Raw genomic sequence first — 25622 nt, forward strand, 5'->3', positions numbered from 1 at the left:
ACAACCTTGAAGCAGGACAGTCCCACAATATTCCTTTTCCTGTCTCTTGCTTTCCTTCACCACCGCCTTCTTCTTGAACATCCATCTACCCGAGAGACATCTTAGCAGTAAATGGGATGTCATGACAAGCCGCCCATATTCAGAATACCACAATGACAGGCTGAGTGCTTCTTTTTGTGAGCTGAATTATTCATGAACATAGCATTTGCAGACCTAAGGACTACTGTATTGACACTTTGGATATTATATGGCATGGAGAGTATCTATTTTGGTTTTGGCTTTTTCGGGTTTTATATGCCTCACTTATCTTATTGGAGATATTTTCTGCCATTATTTCTGTGAATAGATTCTTTATGCCCCTTGTCTTCTGTTTTTTAATCATCCCTATTACTCTGAGATTAGTCTTAGTAACATCTAGCAGCAGTAGACCTATTTTTCATGTTTTTTGGTTGCCTGCAGGGGGGTTTTGAGTAGTTGGTCTTTGAAGGCATCATTGTCTCCTAATTCTAAAATTCTGTCCTCAGACCGATCACTTCTGCTGTCCACACTCTGAATTTAATTCTTCATTCCTTGCATTTCTTATTGAAGCATTTTTCTACACTCTAATTGATTGCTAAATGGGGATTCATGTTTTGTATCATTTTGTTTGGCTCATCTCCTTTTTTATTAGTGTTTTCTGAAAGCCCTCTATACCATTTTAGTTATTACTTTCATTATCGTTTTAGTTGTGTTTTCTGACATCTCAATGAGTACCTCTTTGATTTGTTTTCTAACCTCTTGCATTACCCTTTCCGGTAATTCAGGTATGTGACTGTTGCTGTTCTCCCCCCCAGTATCCCCTGCATTGGCATTTGTGGAGTTGTGAGTTTGGGGAGGCATTTTGTTGCTTTGTCTTCCCATGCTCCAAGATTCATGCAGCCAATATGAAGCTGATCAGCTACAATAGTGTCTGCATATCAGTTACAGTAGCACCATTCAAGGCAAGTTAGGTATTAACATACCATGAGAACCAGTGATGTACCACCCTTACTCTGGAGTAGAAATCCACAATTATACTGTAAACATCAAGACAGCCTGAGTATTGACCCACAGCTACTTGAGCTAACTGTAACTGTTATGTCTCTAGTAGTAGAAAAGCACTCGATAATGATTTTATAAAATCAGCTGTAGTGGTACCTCAGTTCAAGAGCACTTTTATTGGTGAATAATTTGCTTTACAGACAGAAGCATTGGAGGAAACTGTTTTAGTTTGTGAATTCTGCATTAAGCAGCAAACAGCTGTGGCCATCTCTTCCACATGAACATGAACATGGCCATCTTTTCCAGAATAATGGAACAAATTTGAGAACCTATGTACCACTGTCTTATGGCTATTCTGTTAAAGATACAGGGATTTGGGGAAAGAGAAGACATTTTATTTTCCCACTGATGGGGGTAAAGGAATGTTAATATAATTAAGTAAGGATAACAGGGAAAACTGATGAAAGATAAATAATGGAAAAGGGAGATGAGAAGAAATTATAAATTATGTAATAGGAAATTATAAATTATGTAAGAAATTATGAATTATATAAGAAATTAATAAATTATGTAAGAAATTATAAATTATATAAGAAATTGTATAATATATTTATAATATAGATTATTAAAATAGGAGGCAAAAATTAAAGGGAGATGAATTAGAAGAACAGTGATAACAAATAAGAAAAATAAGAAAAAAGAAGCAAGGAAAAAGAGAAAATTCCTCTGCCCTCTATAAACTAGTAAAAAAGAAAAACAGAAAAGAGAAAATATACACACTAAAAGAAAAAAGGGGGAAAGGTAAGAAAAAAATGAAAGAAAGGCAGAACAAGGAAAAAAAAATCTTATATTGGATGCGTGACTTTATTCCAGAATCTGGTTTTGGGCAAGGTTCCAATCAGTGTTTCCCCGCTCACCCTGGTAGACAGGGGTAGTCAGGCCCCATAGCCCTGCTGGGTACAGGCATCGAGGATAATAAGACAGAAATGCCAGTGCTCACTTTTAAAGCCCGTGGGGATCAGGCTGACCCTGGCCTCAGGCCACTGGAGGAATCTGCTCTGTAGCCTCGAGCCCGCCCTCGGGAGGAGCTCTTTCCAGCCCCTGGCTCCTGGGACTCTCCTTCACCCAGTTACTTTGGGAATGTAACACTGGCAGCCTTCGAGTGGAGCCATGAGTCCGCTCTGGTCCCAGGTTCTGACTGAGCGCATTCCTAGAATGGTGTCCCAGCAAGGACACTCTTCAGGGAAAGTGGATATTTGTATTAGGGTCACTCACCAGCTGTTGTCCATAAAAGGACACTGGGAACAGAGTTGCAGATCTGTTGTTGCAGATCTCAGCTGCTGCTGGCTCTTTCTGCTGTGAGGACAAAATTTTCCTTTCACTTTGTCACATCAGTTGCAGGAAGCTGTTTGTAGCCATGAATAGCCGCTTACAGCCTCAGTAAGCCACTTGCAGTTACTCCATCTGCCAAGGAAGCCTAGAGGATCCCTTCCTTTCCCTGTGATGTGTTCTGTTTCTTATGTATCTTTTATTTATTTATTTTTTTTTTTTTCATTTTTGTCGGTTCCCTCTTGGCTGCTAGGGAGCTATTTCTCTATTTCTTCTCCAAGTTTGTTGCCCAGAGTCTGGATCATAAATCTTGGAGAGGCTGAGTTTTTGCAACTCACCACTCCACCATTTTTTTACTTCCTTATTTTTGAAAGAGTGATTTCCTTCCAAGATGCACAGTCTTGCGATCTAGACTGTCACGCTTTTCTCTGCAGCTTTAGTGCCTACGGGTCTTTGAGGTGGCCTTTGTCCCTCAGAGGCTTGTTTGTATGTCCATCCCAGACTGGTTACTGTCCAAACGATGATGTGTGTCAGTTTCCACTGGTAGGTAGGCACACTATTAGCCCTCTGGTCTCTGCTGGATGGAAGCCACTGGATGAGGGTGCAGGCAGACTGTGGTATTTAATGTTGACATTCATGGGGACTGATTATCCCCTTCTTTCTGGAGCATCATCCTCACCTCTGCTGCCCTGTGCCAAGAGGAAGCAAAATGTAGAGCCAGCCTGGAGTTGCTGGTTGGTCTCACCCTTTGCTTTTGGGGAGGTCTCTCGCAGGCCTGGTGTCTTGCATAGGGCGCCGTCCTGCTGGGCCTGCTTGCTCATATGGGTGGGCGCAAGTGTCATGCACTAACCTAGTTGCTGTCATGAGGAGTCTACTTGTGTGTTTTTATGGTATAGGATTTCTACAGTATTTGTTGGTCTTTTCGTATTTAAACAAAAGAGACTGCCAACTAATTGTGTTTTTTTTAAATTTAGGCTTCATTAAAAAAAAAAAAAAAAAAAACCTACAATGGGCCAGGGAGATAGCTCAGTGGAATAAGTGCTTTCCTGGCAAGCATAAGGTCCTGAGTTCCATCCCTAGTACCGCAAAAAAAAAATCAGGGTTCATTAGCCAGTGAACTGTCCTACAGGGTAGTGAGTGCCCCAGTGTTTTCACTGGGGAGAGTTTTAATGTTAGCACTTGCAAGTCATCACTGCTGAGTTGTTTGATTTTCTCATAGAAAAAGTCTACAAAGCTTACTGTGCTGACAAAGAGCTTTCTATAATGTCCTTTATTTTCCCAAAATGAAGTTTATAGAAATTATAACCCTTCTATACACATAATCCCCAAATCCATGTAATGTCTTACATAAGCTATGTAGGTAGAAATAAAAGGAAGTAGCGTATATTTCAGGGTTAAATATTCAAATATATTTGATCTGGAAAACAAAATAATTCAGTTTTTCACTTTGTGATCAAATTATGTAAAACACAGGATAGATTTTCATATTTTGGATTAAAGGATGTCTGGTGTCCCTAATCTGTGACTCTAAATGTTGGTATATCATTATAATAAACCAAAAATATCCCCATGAGTTTCCAGAATATCTCAAGTAAAGTACTATTTGCCTCAAGAACTGCTTCTTTGAAGGCATGGAAATATGCCAAGGTTGGGTAAACTCCTGTGACCAGGGCCTGTGGAACAAGGGGGCCAGCTGTACCCAGAGTAAATGCCGTAAATAGGTACATCCTTTTATACATGTGACATCATCCACAGCTCATGGGTAGTGCGCCCTAAAACTTCTCTCAAGGTGAGGCCAGTCACATTATTAGCTCTAATTACTGTAGGCTTCATTTACCTGTGATTTTTCTTTAGCGGTACTGTGACCATAAAGTGAGGAGACCATTGGCAAGGCAACAGTGGAGCTTTTCTGCTGCATAGCTTTGAGGTAGACCTTTACTTGATCAGAGCAAACCCTTATTGACTTTTCCTTCTGAAGGTTATGAGAAGCCAAACCTTTTAATTTTACCTAGTTTGTGTATTTATATTTTCTTTTCTCCCAATAAAGGTCAGATTTCTTTCAAGGTCTGGTTATCCTATTTAATTTTTCCTGGATTTACCAATTTAAAGTGCCTTTCATTCTATAATAATGTTGTAATGTCTTTTCTTGGATTGGTCACCATCACCCTCAATCAGTGCTTCCTACTTCTTAGAAAGTGTCATGAAAGAAGAAGCTGATAATTCTAACATAAGGAGAATAAAGGCAAAATTACATTAGCTAGAATAGATTACATTGGTTGCCATTAAAACCAACCTTGTAATTTTACCTTACCACAAGAAAGCAGTGTCTTTGTACAAAATTCATTGTGATATTCCTGATCAGAGGTATTTCTAGACAGCTCTGCTGTAGGCAGTAATGCAGGCTATTTGATTTCTGTGGTATTCTCACCATGGAGTCATTTGTCTTCATACATGCAAATGAATGAGAACATAGGATTTGGGGCCCTTTTAAGGGCCTAGAAGTAGTGTATGATGCATCTGTCAACATTTCTTTGACCCGAACACAAATGAGCTCTACATTCAGAAAGGAAACAGGGGGGACCGGGGAGATAGCTCAGTAGGATAAGCGCTTGACTGGTAAACACAAGGATCTGAGTTCAATCCCTGGTTCCACAAAAAAAAAAAAGGAAACGGCATGGTAGTGCATTCAGCACTCAGGAGGCCGAGGCAGGGAGATTACAGTGAGTTCAGGACCAACCTGAACTTCATAGCAAGACCCTGTCTCAAAAAGAGCACAGCAGAAAAGAGAAGGCACTTTCTGCCAGCACTGTCAGACTTAATCACTTTCTTTTATTTTAACAACATAAACAAGAAAAATATCTGTTGATTACCCCTGGGTCCTAGAGACTGTTGATGTCTCTGGGTGAGGAACTTAAACCTATTAGTGAAGTTTAGTCATTTCAGCAGCAATTCAGAAGCGATGCAATAAATAATACTGTAGAAGTTTCTGTGTTTTGTAAAAGTATGGATGAAAGTACAACTGATTCAATTGGAAACATTGAAAGCCAGTAACTTATATGAAGAAAGTGCTCTTGAAAAATGTTTCTGAATGTGATGGCCAGTGTAACAAACTTCAAGACACAGTCCATCATTTTATTACCTTAATATCTGGTATTCCTTCCTAGAGTTTTATTTCCCATGATTATATAGACTAAATATAATAATATCTACCTTGCTAATCTCACATAGTTTCTGTGGATATATAAACTAGAGAGGTAGTATTAGATAGTAGAAGGGACCTAGATTTTGGTTGGAGAGGACCTCAGTGCTTACAGTGCCTTTGTATCTTATTCTGCTTTAGATAGGAAATTTGACTTCTGTGGTCCTATTTCCTTATCTATAATACTTGTACAACTTACATTATAGAGTAGATGCCTTGTGCAAATGCAGTAATAGAACTACAAGTTCTTTGGAAATTGTAAATTCTTACATATATATAGCGTAATACTTATCTGTGCTACTGATTGTTAAAGTTAATACTAAAATCTTCTTACTTACTTTTCTTGTTGCTGAGCCTGACACCCAGAGTTAAGGGAAGAAAGGATTATGAGCTCACAGTTTGTAGAGGTTTCATGGCCAGCTGCCTCCAAGGCAGGGTGGCACGGCAGAGGGGCATCACAGAGGAGAAATAGTCCATGGTGGGCAGAAGGCAGGAAAATAGTGAAGAAGCAGCAAGTGATGATGGCAGCCCTCTGTCTGTCCCCTTCCCATTATCCAAGCTCAGAATTATCAATCAGTGGATTTTTTTTTCTTTAGTATACTTGGTATAGGGTCTCACTATGCAGGTCAGACTCGTAGTGATCCTCCTGTTTTGAGCCTCCCCAGAACCGGGATTACAGACATGAGCCCCATTCAGAGCTCAGCGTGCCTGGGGGCAGGACCAGTGTGGCATGTGATGCCAAGGATTGAACCAGGTCCCTGTGCTTGCCCAAGCAGGTGCTTCAGTCTGCTGAGCTATCTCGCCAGCCCTTCAGTCTTCAATCCGTGGACTTATTTAGTAATCAGACACCCTTTTCCCAGCATCACACATTCCAGATCTGGCCACCTCTGCAAAGCCTTAGCAGTAACTGCACGACACCACACGCAAGCTGAAACATCTACTGCAGAGGTTGGCCTTGTTATATGAATTTATACTCAAATGATGTTGAACATGTACTTTATCTGTAGTACTTTTCAGTCTGCTTATTAATCTATTTCAATTATAATGGAGTTCTCCTATAACATTTAAAGTGTTAGGATTTCATAATTGCAAATTTAATTGTAAGTGTTTCTGGTGTTAACATTTACTTTTAAGAAACTAACCAGAGAACACTAAAATGAACATTCTCATTTCAAGGAAATTTATATCAATTTAACTTTCATGAAGAAAACCTCTGAACATAGCTTTTGTGGTATATAGTTTCTCTCTTAGCTACTTCCTTTATTCTCTTGCCAGAACCTTCTGCTCGTGACCCTTATTTTTAAATCTTTTAGCGAGGAGCAAATTAATACACATATGGCTTTTATTCAGTGTAATAGTCATTTTGGTTTTGCTACTGTTATTTAGTTTTAAATATTCAGCCTGGATGTTTATTTGATTTTAGGAAGGCTGGTTTCCAGTAGCCGAGAATATGGGATTTCAATGCCTGAAGACCGAAAGCAAAGACCCGCGGCTGGATGGGATAGACTCGCTGTCTGGCACTGAAATCCCGCTGCACTGCGTCTGCAAGTGGGCCACCCACGCCATTCACCTGGTGGTCCTTCACGGGAGAAGTGGAAACTACCTCTGGCATGGCCGTCTGCGACTCAAGAGGCACGTTGACCGGAAATTTGTTCCTTTTCGAAAGTTACAGTTTGGTCATTACCCTGGAGCTTTTGACAGGTAAGTTTAGAGCCAAAGGAGCAAATACGAAATGAGCATTGTTTAGTCATGAATTCTTATACTTTTTTTTTTTTTTACATTTTCTAATGAAGTCTAGTATATAATTTACGTGAATGTTCGTAGTAACATTGTTTATAGCTAAAGGCAACACAAATACTCTTCAACAATAAAAAGATAAGTAGGTAAGATGGTGGAGAGGTTTAGTTTAGGATTCGACACAAAACTACAGGGAAGCAGAGAAATTTGGAGACTTGGCTTTTTTAGTTTGTTGTTTTGCGACATTATGGATTAAGTGCCTATATTTTTTAAACTATGTGCAAAAATAGATCATTAGCTATTACATTAATAAAAAATATTTCTTCTGAAAAAGTTGTATGAAAGGACTTGCATAAAATTTATCAATAGCAATTTTTTTTCAAAAAAAATCAGACAAGAAACATGCAGTTTCTATGTAGACTAGAATGTAATATGAAGGTAGCAGTAAACATTATTCTTTTGCCTTAAAGTTTACTATGCTTGTGGAAAATTTGACACTGAAATCCTTACTTGGAAACTTCCAGAGAAACCACGCTTATCTGTTACAACTTAATGACTATAAATAGTGTTTATTCACATATTTGAAAAAGAACTGGAAAAGATGTCTAAACTGAAGCTATCTATATTTTGAGTATTTGTAAAGTCAAACTTTTTTTTAAACCAAGCCATATTTTTAGGAATAAAATCAGCAAAGAAGGAATGGGCTAGAGGAAAATAGTTGTTAATATTGGCCCCTCATTTTTGTCATCAGAATCTTAGTTCTATTCTCCAACAATTTTATTCACATTTTTTCTTATTCTATATTTTAAATAAATGTCTCTGTAAGACATTTTTAGTTTTTAAAGCCTTATTTCAACATTTAACTAAAAGTTGTTTTGGTCAACAAATATCTGGTTAATATGTATGACCACAAATAAAACCTATCTCTATATTGTATAGTTCAGAAGAAGAATGAAAAAGTCTTAAAGAATATTTGCAGAATGAGGGGTCTGGAAGGGAATAGGACTGATTTTCAGATAGCATTTTGCCTGTAATGAGACACTCAGACTACTGTAATTTACTTATGTGTTATGTGCTAAAAACATGTACGGCTCCAAAAGTAAGTTGGTACTTTAAAATCATGTCACGTCTAAAAATACCAGAGTACATATGAATACATCTAAGTGTTTTAAAATACGTTAGCCAAAATTCTTAAAACTCAATTTCTGTTCAGTGCCAGATTTTCAGACTTTCCTACTACAGTTCGTAAGTGCTCCCCAAAATAATTGAAGAAAAAAATACTTTAGCGATTTTCCTAGCATTTTATATTATGAAGAGGCTGGTAGTATTCTGTATTAAATCCTCATAATAAACCTTAACTCTGTTTTCAGGCCAGAGTTACAGCAAGTTATTATTGATGGACTAGAAGTTCTCATTCCAAAAGATCCAGTTCACTTTCTAGAGGAAATACCACACTCTAGATTTATCGAGTGCAGGTATAAAGAAGCTCGAGCGTTCTTTCAGGTTAGAGACAAATAATGTACCTTCTAAATTAAGGAAATGTGTGTTTTTAAAAATTTGGGTAAAAGGACTGAAGGGACTTGTAGAAAACAGGTAAGACATATATTTCGTTTCATCCGTTTTCTAATTGGTTTTCTTCTTTTAACTTTAAAAAATAGATTAAACATTAATGTTGAAAAAATATTTTTTCTTAAATAGCTAAGTTGATATTGTTTTATTTAAAATACCTTGATAGGATTAACACTGGCCTCTGCCTTTGGTTATGATAACTCATAAACTTTGTAGAAGATGGTGTTTTCTTTTGGCAGCAATCCAAGAAGGATGAAGCCTGTGTAAAAGATGGACCTTGTAGATTTAGAACACACTTGATGACAAAATAGTTTTTCTCAGAAGTTTGGCACTGAAGTGTTTTCTTTGTGAAGTTTTATGAAGGCAAATGCTACACAAAAACCAAGTGCTTTTTGAACTTTACTCTTTTCTACTGCTCTGGTATTCAGCTCAATAAACATTTATTGAAAGCTTGTTTCCAAGCTTCTGGGGATATAAAGATGATTTTGAAGGGCATAAAAGTTCAACTCTTAAGTGATAACATGAAACTACAGATATAGTAAAAACACATAAATTGACAGTGGGGTTTTGGTACCCTAATCTTTTTACCTGCCTTTTATTTTATGAGGCTTCCTACCCAGAAAGCTGTATATACAAAGACAAGAATGGAATAAAAAGTATAAAGTATACTTTCATAGTACCACCAAATGGCCACAACCTGCAGTGCTAGATTTCTCCAGTAGAGTTACACTGGCATCTAAGACCCGGACCAGCCCAAGTGGGCTTTCCTAGCTTAGTTCCTTTGAATTTATAGTTGTTAGGCTATAAAATTTACTGAGGCTAATGGAGAAAAACCTAGAAAATTCTGCCTGTTATATTCCCACAACTTAGTAATAGGAGGTGGAAGAGGATGAGGCTTGGTGCTTAAACTTACCTGTCCACTTGCTGCCATAAGGGAATTTGCTCTGCTTGCCATCTCAGACCGTGGTCACCATGGGGTTATTCACAGGGCTAAATAACTCTAGTATTTATCACAGTACCTGGCACAAGGAAAGGATCCTATAAATCTGAGAAAGTGGAGAATAAGGTGCTCATCTAGTCTAATGACTTTTAAGGACCCTTACCTGAGCTACCCCAACCTGGCAAGGTTGACGCTTCCTTCCTAGTAGAAATTTGTTGGTACTCATTTGCCCTTCTTATTTTGTGAGAAAGTGGTATACAAAGTAAAATGTTTCAAAATTCTGAGAAGTCATTTGGATAGTGCCCTACTCTGGGTTTTGAAGTGTTGAGGGTGATATTTAAAAGAACATCAGACAGCAAGACTCATTACATTCATGACATGACCACCTAATGCTACTCATTTGTCGTGGACTTTTGTATCTTCCCTAGCAGCAAGGCAGATTTACGGTTCCTAATTTGTTTTTCTCTCCTGCTGCTCTCTTGGTAGTACTGATACAGAGTACCTGATGGGCTTGATAATGTTTATAAATCCTATCCTATTATCTTTTTTAAAAATATTTTTTATAATTTTATTGAGAAACAAATAGCAATGAGACAGTTTCAAAACCGATGGGTAGGACAGTTTCAATAATTAATACATTGCATATTGTTGTCTTCGTAGTGGTTATTCATAGTACAAGGTGCAGACACGATATCCTGTGTGTTAGAAGCTGGCTCAAAAATAGCAAGGATCCCTTTTCAGTTCAGTGTACACACGTTTGAACGCTTGATGGCGCCAGTGTTAAGTATAATGAATGAGTGCTCACTCTAAAGCAGTGAACTAATCTAATAACTGTATAAAGCAGCCTCTGCTCATTGTGTACTGTCAGGCGTCATTTGGTTTTGATTCCTCCCATTGCTGTTACTGTTCACATCCTTCCCAAGCTAAAGTACTGTCTGCTAGCTGCCCTTCCTGGAAGTGCTCTGTTTACTTTTAATTATTTCTCAACCATCAAGAAGTTCAAACTTAGGATGACATACACTTTCCTGAACTTGATTTTAATTCAGGAAAAAAAAAAAGATAATTTTTTAAAAAATCCTCACAAAACAATAAATGAGTTTGAGCTTGTTGAATTTCAGTGAAAAAGCAGTAGGGAATGTGGGAATATCTGGGTACGTGGCCAACAAATATCTGTACAGCTATATACTTGTTTTGATACCTTGGGGAAAAATTGAGCTTTGGTTTTCTCATCTGTGAAAAAATGGGTAGCTTCTGTCACTTTGTTTATCATCCTGTAATTAGAGGAGAAGCTTTGTGCTTTAGAACTGCTGTTCTTGGTTTTGGGTGCCCATTGGCAAAACTGGAAAAATTAAAATGGGAATGACATCTAAATTTAGATACTAAATTTTCTTCCTCTGGAGGCAAGGTGATCCCAAGATTTACAAAGTATGAGTAAAATACATGGTGACTATTTAAACCTAGACCTCCAAACTCCCAGCTTCAGGGTTTCTCTATGACAACAAGCGTAAGAGCGTGTATCTCTCATTCTAATCTTGTGGCCTAAAAGAAATTATAGCTCTGAGAAAAGGGATGTTTTCATATTGAGGGGATCCTTTTATAACATAGATTCCATAGACTGCAACTTATCTTTAGGAAAGTCACTTCCCTCAAGAGTTGTTTAGCCCTTCTAGTCCTTAAAATGCCTCGGATGTATTTCCAGGAATTGTACACATAGTCCTACAATATTATAAAAGAATCACAGGCTGTTTTAGGACATTGTAATCATGGAAGGGGCTTATTTAGTGATCTGTTCACTTCCCACTCTTCAATCTGAATTGGTCACACATTACTTAAATATGTCAGGCAGCATTCTAAATCTGTAGATATTGTGACAGAGACAGAACCTGGTCTTATGGGACCATCTGTATGGTCCAGTAGAGTGAGCAGAAATAAAATCAACAATTACAATTTATTGAGGTATGTATTATGTAACTGTTACAAACTCACTGAGGAACTGATTGTTTTGCTTATCTTTGTATGTATGGTGCTGTATGTAATTCTTTGCTCCATCAATGTTGAAATGAAGGGGAACACTAGGAGAATAAAGACATGGCTTCCTGGGGGAATCAGTAAATGTTTCTCAGCTGCTGGAGCCAAGACCTTAAAATTTTTCTCAGTCAAGAACATATCAGAGGGGCTGGTGAGATGGCTCAGTTGTCTAAAGCACCTATTTAGAACGAGCTAAGCTAAGCAAAACACAGGGACCGCGGTTCAATCCCCAGCACCACATGCTAGCCAGGCCTGCCCCCTGGTGGGCTGAGCTGGCCACACACACACTAAATAAACAAATAAATAAATATTAAAAAAAAAAAAAAACATATCAGATAAAGAAAAACATGTAAAGGCACAGAGGTTAGAAGAGTTGTGGTAAGTGGGGGGAGGGAGAACTTGCTCTAATATTAAATATATGTAGGGTGGACATAAGGTTGGGCCACTTGTCAGGGGCCAGTAGTTCTTGTTTGCTAGGCCACGTAGTTTCAGTTTTTGTTGTACACATAGCAAAGCATCACTAAAAAACATAGTGTGTTTTCCTCAGTCCCAGAACAGTAGAACTGAAGAAAAACAGAAAAGACAAATGACTACATAGATGACAGTAATATTGGTTGTAAAATTTTATACTTTTTGAGGCATTTTTCTCCTTAAATCTTCACACCAGTCTTGCAAATTGTAATTATTTTCCTAAAGTTATAGATGAAAGAACTAGATTATGACAAGTTTGTTTAATTCATTCGCTCATTCATGTGACAAATATTCTGGCACTATTCTAGGTACTGGAGATATATGATAAATAAAATGAAGCTTATAGTCTTCAGAGATAGTATGCCCAGGATCACAGCTGGAGAGAAATGGTCCTAGACTTGAATACAGATCATCTAATTTAAAATCCACTGTACTCCTTCTTCTGTATTCCACAGTCTGGGAAGACTAGCACCATCACCAGAGGATGAGAACACCATTTAATTTATTTTGTTTCAGTCATGTTTGTAGCTAAATTTCTAGCAATTTGAAAATAATAATAGCTGATGGTCTGTTGGATCTGCAGCAGTACCTCGATGACAACACTGCGGAAGCGATGGCCTTTCAGAAGAGCGCTAAGGAATTACTGCAGCTGGCAGCCAGAACACTGAACAACCTGGGAGTCCGATTCTGGCTGAGCAGCGGCACTTGTCTGGGTAAGAGTCTTGCTGCTTCTCCCTGTCTGCTGGCTGTTTCACCCTTCTCGGCTTTAGCGATGACTGCTTGAGATGACAGGACATGAGTGACTTTGAGGTGAGATACTCAGAGGCGGAATGAACACTGGCACCTTGAGCAAGGATCTGTCAATTCTTTAAAGAAATAAATTTCAGAAATATAGACTAGAATTGTAGGAAGGTCATATCTGTGTTTACAAACATTAAGTAAAATAGATAAAATTTATCACAGAATCCATAGGCTACCCTTGATTCTCAACAAATCCTTGACTTAGTATGTCATTACTTCTTTCCCCAAAATGTTACTGCCTTTTTAAAAAATTGTGTTCTGTTCTTTTACTTATATACATCATACAGCCAGTGAGCATCATCTAGCTCAGTGGCATAAGTGCCTGGCGAGTGTAACATCCCGAGTTTGATCCCCGGTACCACAAAAGAAAACAAAAAACAAGTTTCTAAGGAGAAGACTGAAAGAAGTTTTCTTCAACAAACCCTTTCTAGGTTATTGATAGTATCATTAGTTACTGTTCTAAGGTGGGGAAATGCAGGCTTTTTTCTATGGCCTTAGGAAGAGTGCTGTTAGAATCTGAGAAGGATTTCTGGATCTTCAACCACTATTCATTAGATTAAACTTCTTTGAAATTTAAAATGATTCAGAATCTTAAATTGTGTTTTTTTCCATCTTTATTGTAACTAGTTTAACTGTAGTTGTACAAAAATTAACTCATTTCTTAGTTACTATATAATTTACTGTCCAATTTGGCAGGCTTTTTTCCCTTTTTTTTTTTTTTTTTGAGACACTGTGCATCTCACTATGTAGCACAGGCTGGCTTTGAACCCCTGTGATCATCTTGCCTCACTCTCCCCAGTGGTGAGACTACAGGCATGCACCACCACACCTGGCTAATTCACAAGACTTTTGAGAGTGAGAGGAAATGCCTTAATTAATTATGATGGAACCGTAAGCATAATCTAGGATACAAGGTTATCCTAGTTATGCTGTGCAGATTTCATGGTTCCTCCTGTTAAATATCTTAGCATTAGAGTAAACCAAAAAAGGCTAGCTGTGGTGGTGCACAGCTGTAATCCCAGCACTTGGCAGGCACAGGCAGGAGGACTGTTGTGATTTCGAGGCCAGCCTGTGCTATAAAGTGAGCTCAAGGCCAGCCAGAACTGCATAATGAGACCCTGCCCTCCCCAACCAAAAAAAAAAAAAAAAAAAGAAAAGAAAAAAGAGGAAAGGAACATTTCTCATACACTTACGTGATATTTGCTCAAAGATTTAACTATTAGAAGCAAGATTGTTTGGTCATCAGTGTTATCAAAAATATTTCTTAATTTATTATGGTTCATTTTGAAGTTTTAGCTCCGTGGTTTTCTTGAGTTAAGGACATTTCTGAAATGAGGAAGTTGTATTAGATGATGAAGAAATCTTCCATTCTTGATAGTTTAAAATCATTTAATAGAATTCTTTTAGAATTCAAAAAAAATAGGATAATTGTAACTACAAGTGTACAATTTTGAAATAATTTGAGCAGAAGGATTGGTAAGATAAAAGGGAAGATTATGGAGAAATTACAAATATTAGGGTATTTGTTTTGGGAAAATGCTACAGCAGCTAGTTAAGAACTAGCTATATAGTAAACTTTTCACAATGTTTTGAATGTTCTGCAAATCAAAACTGACACTGCTTCTCTTTTATGTGAGCCATCAAATAGGAGCTATTACATTCTACTAAATATTAGCTCAGGAATGGTATACTGATTAAGACAGCTAAGTATTTCAGCATATCTGCATTCCTAAATGTTAGTGATGGCTAACTGGTAGCAGGCTACATCCCTAAATATTAATGATTAAATGTTCTAAACAGCAGCTGAACTTTTTATTTTAAACGGATGGCCCAGTTAACATATTACTAAAACATAGACCCAGGGGCTGGGGGTTTGATCCCCTGCGTGCTGTGCTGGCTCCGCCCCCTGGGGCCCACTGAGACGTCAATTGAGACTGGGCATGGTGGTGCATGCCAGTAATCCCAGCTCTTGGGAAGCTGAAAACAGGAGGATCATTACAAGTTCAGTCTGTGTACTGAGACCCTATAGACTGTGCTAAATATATTTAAGATCAATAGATAGATAGATAGATAGATAGATAGATAGATAGATAGGAATGTCTATCTATATATATGACAGTGGTTATTTAGGACTTAAAATATATCATGAAAGTTTTAGAGGAAGTTTGAGTGCTCACACCAGAAAAAAACATAGGTAGGGAGGCAGGCACGTGCGTGGAGGTATGGAAGAAGGAAAGAGGCTCTTGAGATTACTCTTGTAACTGGTCTAGTTTGGGATTTAATTAAAAACAAAATATTGGCAGGGCTGTTAGTCTCATCCTGTGAAGTAAAATCTATTGTTTTAAAGAGTATCCATTAAGATGACTAATTTTTTCAGATTTAATAAAAACTACTTTATGCCTTTTCTTTTTTTAGGATGGTATCGGCAGTGCAGTATCATTCCTTATAGCAAAGATGTCGACCTAGGGATTTTTATACAAGATTACAAATACGAGATTATTTTAGCATTTCAGGAGGCAGGACTTCCACTCAAACACAAGTTTGGGAAGGTCAGTAACAAAAATTGGCTTTATTTTCTAAGTAACATGTCTCAGTTGTAACATTTATGTTAAGAACTCACACAAGGCTAATAATAATGTAATTTCATCACTCAGTATTGACCAGCATGGGTTCAGCAGAAGCTTGTTGCTTTTTGTGATTTCTGCAGTATTTTAGGAAAAGCTAGAAAATCTGGATTTTAATTGGCAATAAGGAAAGAAGGATACTGGACTTCTATAAGTGAATTTATTGCCACTATACTGGGCAATAATGTAATATAACATTAATGTAAAAAGTAGAGTCCTACTCACCTTGCATGAATTTATATTGTTTCTTATGAATCGTTTAATTTTATTTTCATTTGGGACTGAATGTAATTAAAATTATAAACACGGCTGTTCTGTTGATTGCTAAGAACAGTACTTGAATTTCTTATGTATTGCACATGTCCTGAGCCATAGCAGTTTCAGGAGACGTCAGCCAGAGGCAGGTCCTCATGGCCTAGGTGTAGACTTGCTCTAGACAGTTTGGTTCTTTGTCCTAAGTCCATTGTCTCATGCAGTCATCCTGTGCTTAATTTGCCTGTTCCCTGGGAGGCAGTAGACTGCAAAGCAAGGACAGATGTGTTTAGTTCCTATTAAATTATTTTTCCTATCATGGATAATGATTCTGCTGTACTGAAACAGTTGAAGAAAATTTTATCCTGAGGTAAAAAAAGTAATAGAGCTTAGTCATTCAACAAGTGTCTGCCGAACGCTAGCTCTGTGTCTGGCTAGCTCTGCACTACAGCACAAAGATGAATAAATTACTACAATTCTTACCCTTGAAGAACTCACTGCCTAACTGGAAGGGGAGAAAACATAAATTCTTCAAGGATTGGTGCTGTGGTAGACCAATAGGAGCATAATTATTTGTAGGCTGTTTCTTTAGGGAAATGCTTTTTTTTTTTTTTTTTTTTGTGTATCTTAATTTTTTAACTTCTTTTTCATGTAAATGATTGGTGTTACATGTGTGGCTATGTAGTAACGCTATCACTTGTTGATTGTAATGAGAAACTTATTTCCTTATAGTTCTTTTTTTCTGTCAAAATATTCAAGTTTATTCAGGTAGTTGTATAAAACCAGATTCTAAGCTTGAAGGAAAAATTCAAAAAATGAAACACTAAAAGATTGGTCTGAACTTTGCAAAATGAACCAAAAAGGTGCAAATGTTTCCAGGTTTATTTCTGAAAATCTGGAAAGATGATTCCTTATAGTTTTTCTTGCTTTATTTAAGAGAGGTTTTTTTTTCTTTCTTTCTTTCCTTCATCAGTCAGAAAGGAACTTTAGAATGTGCTGTTCCTATTTTCTCTGGAGAATGATAATTTTAACTGTCATCAGGCAATTTCTCTGAGGTTCATTAATTGTAACAAGAATTACTTTGTGTGCATTGAACAAAAAGCAAGTTGGACATGTTTGTGCACGCCCATAATCCCAGCACTCAGGAGGCAGAGGCATTACTATTGGCCTGAGTTCAAGGCCAGCCTGGACTACACAGTGAGTTAAAGGCCAGCCTAGGCTATCTAGTGAGACCTGGTCTCAAGCCCCTACCCCCAAAAAAGTAAACGATGGTATGCTACTGTGTTACTCCAAATTTCCGTGTTACTCCAAATTAAAAAAAAAAAAAAAAAAGCAATAGTCTATGTAAAATATGAGACTTTTTCTTTAAAAAAAAAAAAAAAGTTTTTAAAAATGTCTTTGCATTATTTTAGTCTCTGATGGTTTTCCTCTTCTCCCTAGGTGGAAGACAGCTTGGAGCTATCCTTCCAAGGAAAAGATGATGTAAAACTTGACATTTTTTTCTTCTATGAAGAGACAGATTATATGTGGAATGGAGGCACTCAGGCCAAAACAGGAAAAAAATTTAAGTATGAATCAGATAAGTACCTATTAATTTTTGAGGGTAGAAATAAAAATGTAACTAAAAAGAAAGAAAAAAACCTACATCTGTCAAGTCTCCATTGTTAGCTGATACTTTCCCAGCCTCCCCAAAGAGTCTGGTTTTGCTTGTGTAGGGAATGCTACCAAAGAGTACAGTCTGAGAGAAAAAAGTAGCCCTGGGTTTGCCAGTAGAAGGAGTTATTGCGATTCGTAATTTGAGTCACCAGAGAGATTATCAAAGCCACCATCACAAAAATCAAGTCTATAATAAGCACTGTTAGAGCTGTAAGAGCTTGGAAATTACATGAGACTAGGTAAGGGTTAGAAAGAAGATAGTTCAGGAGAAACGAAGTTTAATAAAGAGATTGAATAAGGCTGAGGCTGTGAGCACTGTGCAAACTTTAGAATATAACTTTAGCTGGGTGTGGTAGCATCCAGCTGTAATCCCAGCCCTTGGGAAACAGAGGCATGAAGACTTCAAGTTCAAGGACAGCCTTGGATAAACAGTAAGTTTGAGGTCAGCCTGGTTTACGTAGCAAAAGCCTATCTCAAAACAAAACAAAGGTAACTTTAGTAGAAACTGAGGCCTAATCTTTAAAGAATACACATTGGGTTTATCAGTTACCAAATTTTATCAGATGTAAAATAGTATCCATTATAAGATGCACCATTGTCTTATCTGCTACCAAGAAAGGAACAACCTTGCCAACTTTTACAGACGTTGAACAGAGAGTGAGCATGGGGTACAAGGAGTTTTGGCCTTGGTATCGATATGCTGAGGGGGCCCAAGTGAGATTTTTGAGAGTGACATTCCAAGGTTAAAGAACCCAAGTGTGCAAGACACCAGCCACACCAGCAGGCAGCATGGAGCAGAGCAGAGAGCCAGAGCCCAAAAGCAGGAGAGCTACCTGCATCTTTATTGTATAATCTGATACAGGTTGTTATCTCCTGTCACATTCTTCCATAGTACCTTAGCAGCGCATGCGTGTTCCCCTGTGCTGTCATGGTTACTCAGCTGCATCCCACTCTTCGCCTGTGCTGGACAAGCAGGGCCACGTCCTCGGGTGTCCTTGGACACCCCTGAGCTTGAAGTAGTCTGAGTGGTTCCTCATACCTGGAAACTCCATCTGTCTCCTAACTTGTGGTGTTTAGCTCTTCGAACATTTAAGTGCCTCATTTATTACAGCCAGGTGATAATTCCTGTTGGGCAATATTCTGAATATTTTACATACATTAACCCATCTAGTCCTCACAGCAGCCTTAGCAGATAATCTGTGACACCCTGAGAACTTAAGTACTGTTTGTTCAAGATCACACAAATAAGTGAAAGAATCAAACAGACAACATTCTCTTTGGAGTTCATATTTTTAACCACTGTCCTACCTGGCCTGTCTAATGTATTAGTATGAAATACTTAGCATACTGTGTAGCACTTACTAATTTATCAGTGTTTAAGGGATTGTCATTGATATTATTATTTAATATTATTAATATTGTCAGTACTAATGTGACTGCTATCATTATTGCCATTATGGTTGTAGTAGAATGGCCAGTAGCATAAAGGAGAGTAGTCTGTAAACACAAGGAGGAATTCCTGGTTCATTCTGGTTTTTCCTGGGTATGTTGACCTTTCTTATGGGGACCCTAAAGTCAAGAACTAAGATTGACCTTGTTCTGGAGGTTTAAGAAGAGTCCACACTTCTTGCCAAAGGTACAAAGTACTATGTCCCCACGTTGACACTGATCCCAAAGTACATTCCTTGAAAATTTTATTTATTATAAAAATTATTTTGCTTCATGAAAACGAATTCTCTTGTGCTACATAAACTTTGAAATGAGCAAACTAGTGAATGTATAATTGACAGTCATTGTGGCTAGACAAATGAGGCCTCAGTGTGATGTTCAGCTATAGTTTGCGCCTTCAAAAGTGATAGAGATGCTAAATTTAATCTTTTCAGGAGGCGTTTTTAGAACTGTAAGATAGTATAATAGAACATGAAGACATAGAGCAAGTGTGCTTACTTTAGAGTCTTACCTCTGCATTTTATGACCTGTTACTGTGGCCAGGTTTCTCAGCATCTCTGCCTAAGTTTTCTTAACTGTAATACTGGAAATAATAATAGCAATTTCCACATAGAGTGACTTTAAGGATTAAAAGAGATAACGCTTTGGGCTTTGAAGGGTGTCAGGGTGTCCTGAATGCTAAGGAACTTTCTGTTGCTATTAAGAATTTATCACAGGGGCCGGGGAGATGGCTCAGTGGAATAAGCACTTGCCTGGCAAGCGCAAGGGCCTGAGTTCAATCCCCGGTTCCACCAAAAAAAAAAAGAAAATCACAATGGGCCAGGGAGATGGCTCAGTAGAATAAGCACTTGCCTGGCAAGCACAGGGTCTTGAGTTCAATACCTGGTTCTGAAAAAAAAAAAAAAAATTTATCACAGTGGTAATGGTAAAGAAAACTGTTCTGCTTCGTCTATGAGAAATACACAGACCTGTTAGCTCAGAGCAAAACTGCTGTCTGTTCTTAGGGAACTTCTACAAGAGCATCGCTCTTTTTCCAAGAAAAATAATTTCTGGAGCTATTGTTAAGAATCTTTTTGTTCTTACATTTTCCAAGGGTGAATTGTTCTTCTCACTAATGTGATCCTTAATCCGCAAACCTCAAAAGCACTATTCATTTCCAGCTACATTTCTGGATAGAAAAAGCTTCTTTCATTCTGCTTCAGCTGCTCTTTATAGTAGCAGTGTTTGGGAAGTGTGAAGTGTTCTGACTATTTAACAAGAGAAATGAGCAGTGATAGAACAGTCTGGGCAGATGGTGTGAGTCCCAGATTTCTATCATGTTACTGTGACCTTAAAAGGCAGAAAAAAGAACAGGAGATGACTGCATGGAGTAGTTTCTTTGGAAGAGTGCTCCAGCCATATGCCATTTTCATTCTTTTCAGCACTATTTACTTGGCAGAACTGTAGTATTTTTAACACTACCATCCCTAGGAGAAAAAACTCTAACCCTTTAAATCTAGTATAGACGTCTTTTTATCTTTATAATACTCTATTTTTATTCATATGTGATTGGTGCTGAGAAAGACTTAAAAACATAGAACGCTTACCTGTTTTAGAGAGGATAAAAGCAACTCAGAAAAGAGTAAAGAGTCTTCTTTCTAAGCTTTACTTTGCATGCTTATAGAATGATGTCCTTGGTCCTATGACTTAATAATTATTTTAATATCAATAGTAATAATAAAGATATAATTACTAGGGTATCTGTTAGATATTAGGCATTATAGTACGTACTTTATGTGTATTAGATGACAATTGTATTACGTCTGTAGGCTGTGTATTCTCAACTCTAGTTAAACATGAGGACAGTAAAACTCAAAAGTGAAGTGACGAGTGGGTCATTAATGGCAGGAAGATTTAACTAAGACCTATACGCTATTGATGTAGTTTCACTTTGGTTTGGTTTGTATGATTCTAGTATTGAGTATTTAGTATTGAGTCCAGGACCTTTACACTGAGTTACATCTACAAATCTTAAATTTTTCTTTCATTTTTGGAACAAGGTCTCCCTAAGTCACCAAGTTTTCTAGGCTGGGTCTTGAACTTGTGATACTCTTGCATCAGCCTCCCAGAGGAAGGAATGAGCCATCCTACCCAGAGAGAATGTGATCTAACTTTTAAGCCTAAATGCTTTCTTCTAAGAGTTAACAGGCTAAGTGAATTAACACAAGTAGTGCATTTGTGCCACCTGGCACATTGTAAGTACCTTAGTATTAGCTACTGCTGCTATTGTCATACTGTATCATTGCTGCTGCTACTACTGCTATTACTAATGTGCTGATCTGGTACAGAACAACACCTCCAACACAGTGCTAACTTGGATTATTCTCTAGCCAAGCATTTTCTTTCTTTTTTTAAATTTTTTTAAATTTTTTTCAAAATTTTATTGATAAACAGCAATGAGACAGTTTCAAATCAAATCGGAAGTACAGATTCAACAAATAACACACTGCATATATTCTTCTTAGTGGTTAATTGCTGTACAAGATGTACAAGATGTGGACTTGAGATCGTATTTACAAACACCATTAGAACAAATCATTCTATTCATTAAGAGAATGCAACTATATATCTATCCTAACCACTTTGAATACACAGGTACAAAATGGACATTCATCGGTATACCCCATTTTTCCAAAGTCCGTTATTGAATATTATAGGTGTGTAAACTCAGCAAAATATTCTAAAAGAGTCCAGTAGACCATAATAGCATTGAGTCTTCTGTTTAACTGGCAATGTCAGAAATTATTGACCTGAGTCCCCCACAGCTCAACATAACAACATGGCTTTACTTCCTATATTTCGTCTTCATACTTTTCTACTGGATGGTTAAGACCAAGGTAAAGCAGGACCTATGCAACAAGAGTTGTAGCTTTTTGGTCTGAGAAGGTCAGTGAAATCCCCTCAGGATTTATCCTGAGATCCTGTACCTCAGATTGTAGAACCTTTGTCAGTGTCAGCCATATGGATGAGTCACAGCCATTGCTTGGCCAATGTGCTCTCTGTGAAAGCCTGAGAGAGTGTTTTCTTTCCATGTGACTCTCCTTAGGCATACTCTACATCATCGATCACTTTCCTCTTTGGCCCCATAATCTCCTTGATCAAAAAATTTGGGACACTACCGAGTTACATGATGTTACAGTACAAGTTCTCATATGTTCTGAGTCTTAATTGACCTTAGAAGGTTAGGGCCAAGCATTTTCTTACAAGGTATCATGATACTTGTTTCATGTCATCTTTCACTTCTTAGTCATTCTTTCACCTAAGATCCAAATTCCATCTTTATTCCAAATTCCATCTTTATGCGTCATCTTAATTAAACTTTACAAGTTTGTGAGAGAGATTTTAACATTGTCACCTTTATTTTATGGGTGAGATTAAGATTCAGCCCTAGGTCTCTATCTCTGCCGAGCCAGTGTTCTCTTCCATATACTTGGTTAGTGCCAGCCCAGTCTGCTTTGTGTTAATATTCCCTCCATGAAAGCACTGTCAGAGTAGTACAACTGTTGTTACATCCTCTAATAGGATATCTTTTGTCCCTTGAGTTAGAAGTGTGTTCCTTATACCTTCTTACATTTGCAATTTCTGTTTATTAGGTAGAGCTTCACAAATTTACATTTGTCGCTTGTTAATCATGTTCCATCCAAGTGTGTCTCCTATGTAATTCATTATTTCTTTTTTCTAAAGTGTATTTCTAGGTGCTATGTGCCAAGGACACTGATGTGAATATAACTTAGTTTCTTCCCTCAAGGATATCATCGTTGAGAACATAAATCAAACGTTAAAGAACTCTATCGGTGGTACAGTAATTGAACTATGTGTAACCTGGGCGAGGCATCAGGTCAACTAGGAGGCATGGCTTGGAAAAGCATGTTCATTACAGCATCAGACTTCGTGGTGGGGGGCTGGTGCTGGTGGCAGTGGTGGTGCACACCTGTAATCCCAGCAGTTGGGAGACTGACCCAGGAGAATTTCTGGGAGTTTGAGGCCAGTTTGGCTACATAGTAAAATCAAGGCTAGCCCAAACTCTACATAGTGAGACCCTGTCTGGAAAAAGAAATGTTGGTTAGGTAGACTCAGGAGGGATATGGAGAAAGTTGTAATAATAATAATAATAATAGGTTTATAGTATTTAACTTTTTCTGTTCTAATTATTTTTACTTTTTAATTGGAGAAAATTTGAAAGCATCTTTATGTATAAAATACTTTATTAGGGTTTATTTCCTTGATTAAGCATCCAGAAATTAGAATTAAAATGTGTGAGCCATATTATTCAGCCATAAAGAATGTTATTTGCAAAAAAATAGATGGATGCAGAAGACAATATGTTAAGCAAAATAAGCTAGACATAGGACTGTGTGTTCTCCACACAGAAGTTGACCTGAATGTAGAGAAATGATTACTACCGGTTGGAAAGTGGTGTAGGGATAAAGAGGGGCTGGATTTGATCTACGCACACTGTGTGCACGCATTGAGCAATCACCCTGAACTCCACTAGTGTACAGTGGGTATCTGGTAAAATAAAAGGAAAGAGGTCACATTGGCATCATTTAGTTGTATCATCCTACACCGAAATTTAATATTGTTGTGCAAATCATAACTACATGTCACATTTATTATGTATTCTATCCTGAGTTTAGTCCCATTCCCAATAATTTCTGTTTAGTGAATGGACATGTGAATAAATTGATATTTCTTTGTTCTAAAAAAAATAGGTATGAGCCTTTTAGCATCTTGGTACATACTACCAGTTAACTTCCTAAAAAATTTATACACGTTTTGTATAGCAGTAGTCAGCAGCAGTGACTGAGAGTGCCAGTTCTGCTGTGTGTTACCGAGTTTTGCATTATAATCAGTGTTATTCATGACGTTCCTAGTAGTTCCTTTCAGTAGCTTTTTTTGTAGTTTTCATTAACTCAAAGAACCTTCTGTCCTAAAGCTTCATCAATCATTGATGACAAGTTACCAGCAGTTATTACCTTTCTGTTAACTATCCTGGACATCTAGCAACTTTTAAAATTCAGTTCATTGGCACATTGTAGGTATACATAATGATTATATTTATCATAGGGAATTTGTATCTTTATGTGATATAATTTGATTCTTTTTTCCCCCAATTTCCTACCCTCCCTTCAACCTCTCTTTTCACTCCTTATTTACAAAAGCTTTGTTTTCATTTTTCCCTTTTCCCTCTCCTCCCTCCCCTTCCCATTTGAACATTTTCCTCCTATTTCATGATTCCTGTTACAAATTTTGGTCCTTATTTACACTTGCGATTTCTCATACCAGAGAACGTGGTATTTACCCATGTGTGTCCAGTTTATTTCGCTTAAGCATGTGGTCTCAAAGTTCATCCATTAACTAGAAATGTTTCAAGTTTATCCTTCTTTGTGGGTGACTGGTGCTCCATTGTATTAAAACACACACACACACACACACACACACACACACACACACACACCTTCTTTATCCTTTCAGTGGCTCATGGGCACTTGAGATGTTTCCAAGATTTAGCTATTACAAACACTGCCTCTATAATCATGGGTGTGCTTATATTGCTATGGTATAATGCTTTTAAGTATTTTGAGAAGATACTAACAAAAGGAATGGCTGAGTCAAATCGAATCTCTACTCCTAGGATTTTTTTTTAATAGAAATTTTATTTTTAATTTTCAAAAATATAAAAGTTACAACACTTTGTATAAATTAATGATTTATAATTGATACCTAGTTAACCGCATACAGAATTTTTTCCTTGTCTTGAAAATATTTAAATATACTTGCATCCTTCAAAAATAGACTAACATATTAGCATTTAGTAAATTCATGTTTGTCAGTACACTTAAATTACTGTTAGAAGAAAAAGTAGCAGTTTTAGTCATTGGTTTGGGCTGGAGAAATAGTTCAGCAGCATAAGTGCCTGCCTGGCAAGCACAAGGTCCTGACTTTGATATCCGGTGCCACATGCCATGCCAGCCCTGGAATGCCAGGCATGATGGTGCATGCCTGTAATTACCAACACAAAGGAGGCTGAGACAGGAGGATCATGCGAGTCTCTTAACTTTTAGGTCTGTGTAAAACGTGTCTTTTTTCACAATGAGAAAACGAAATAATACAATAATCAAGTGGAGCTAGCCTGAAATCATTAGTTTTTTGACAAATCTCCATACTGATTTCCAGTCATTGTACCATCTACACTCCTGCCAACAGTGGAGAAGGGTTTCTTTTTCCTCACGGCCCCTCCAGTGTTCGTTCCTGGCTTATTCTTGATAATAGCTGTTCTTTCTGGAGTGAGATGGAATCTTAGTGATGTTGAACATTTTTTCATATCTTTATTTGCTGTTTCTATTTTTTATTCTAAAAAGTATCTGTTCATTTCAGATCCTCATATTTTTAATTAGGTTTTTAAATTTGGGAGGGTCTGATTTTTTGTTACTATTAATATTACCAAACACACATTTTCCTCTCTTCCAAAATTCAACTTTAAATAATACAGTATTTTTTTTTATTT

At 37.5% G+C, this 25622-nt stretch overlaps 1 protein-coding gene across 3 annotated transcripts in view; it reads left to right on the forward strand.

Moving 5' to 3' along the window:
* The window catches only part of Fktn (fukutin), a 73060-nt gene that overhangs the window by 17626 nt on the left and 29812 nt on the right, over window positions 1-25622 (forward strand). For all 3 annotated transcript variants that reach the window (XM_023722949.1, XM_004638066.2, XM_023722950.1), the window contains 5 exons: window positions 6972-7249; window positions 8656-8788; window positions 12877-13006; window positions 15510-15643; window positions 17411-17538. In XM_023722949.1, the coding sequence (XP_023578717.1) occupies window positions 6972-7249; window positions 8656-8788; window positions 12877-13006; window positions 15510-15643; window positions 17411-17538 (803 nt within the window). The remainder of the gene's footprint in view (window positions 1-6971; window positions 7250-8655; window positions 8789-12876; window positions 13007-15509; window positions 15644-17410; window positions 17539-25622) is intronic.

This window comes from Octodon degus, unplaced genomic scaffold, assembly GCF_000260255.1.
Source record: "Octodon degus isolate 3935 unplaced genomic scaffold, OctDeg1.0 scaffold00094, whole genome shotgun sequence".
NCBI lineage: Eukaryota > Metazoa > Chordata > Mammalia > Rodentia > Octodontidae > Octodon > Octodon degus.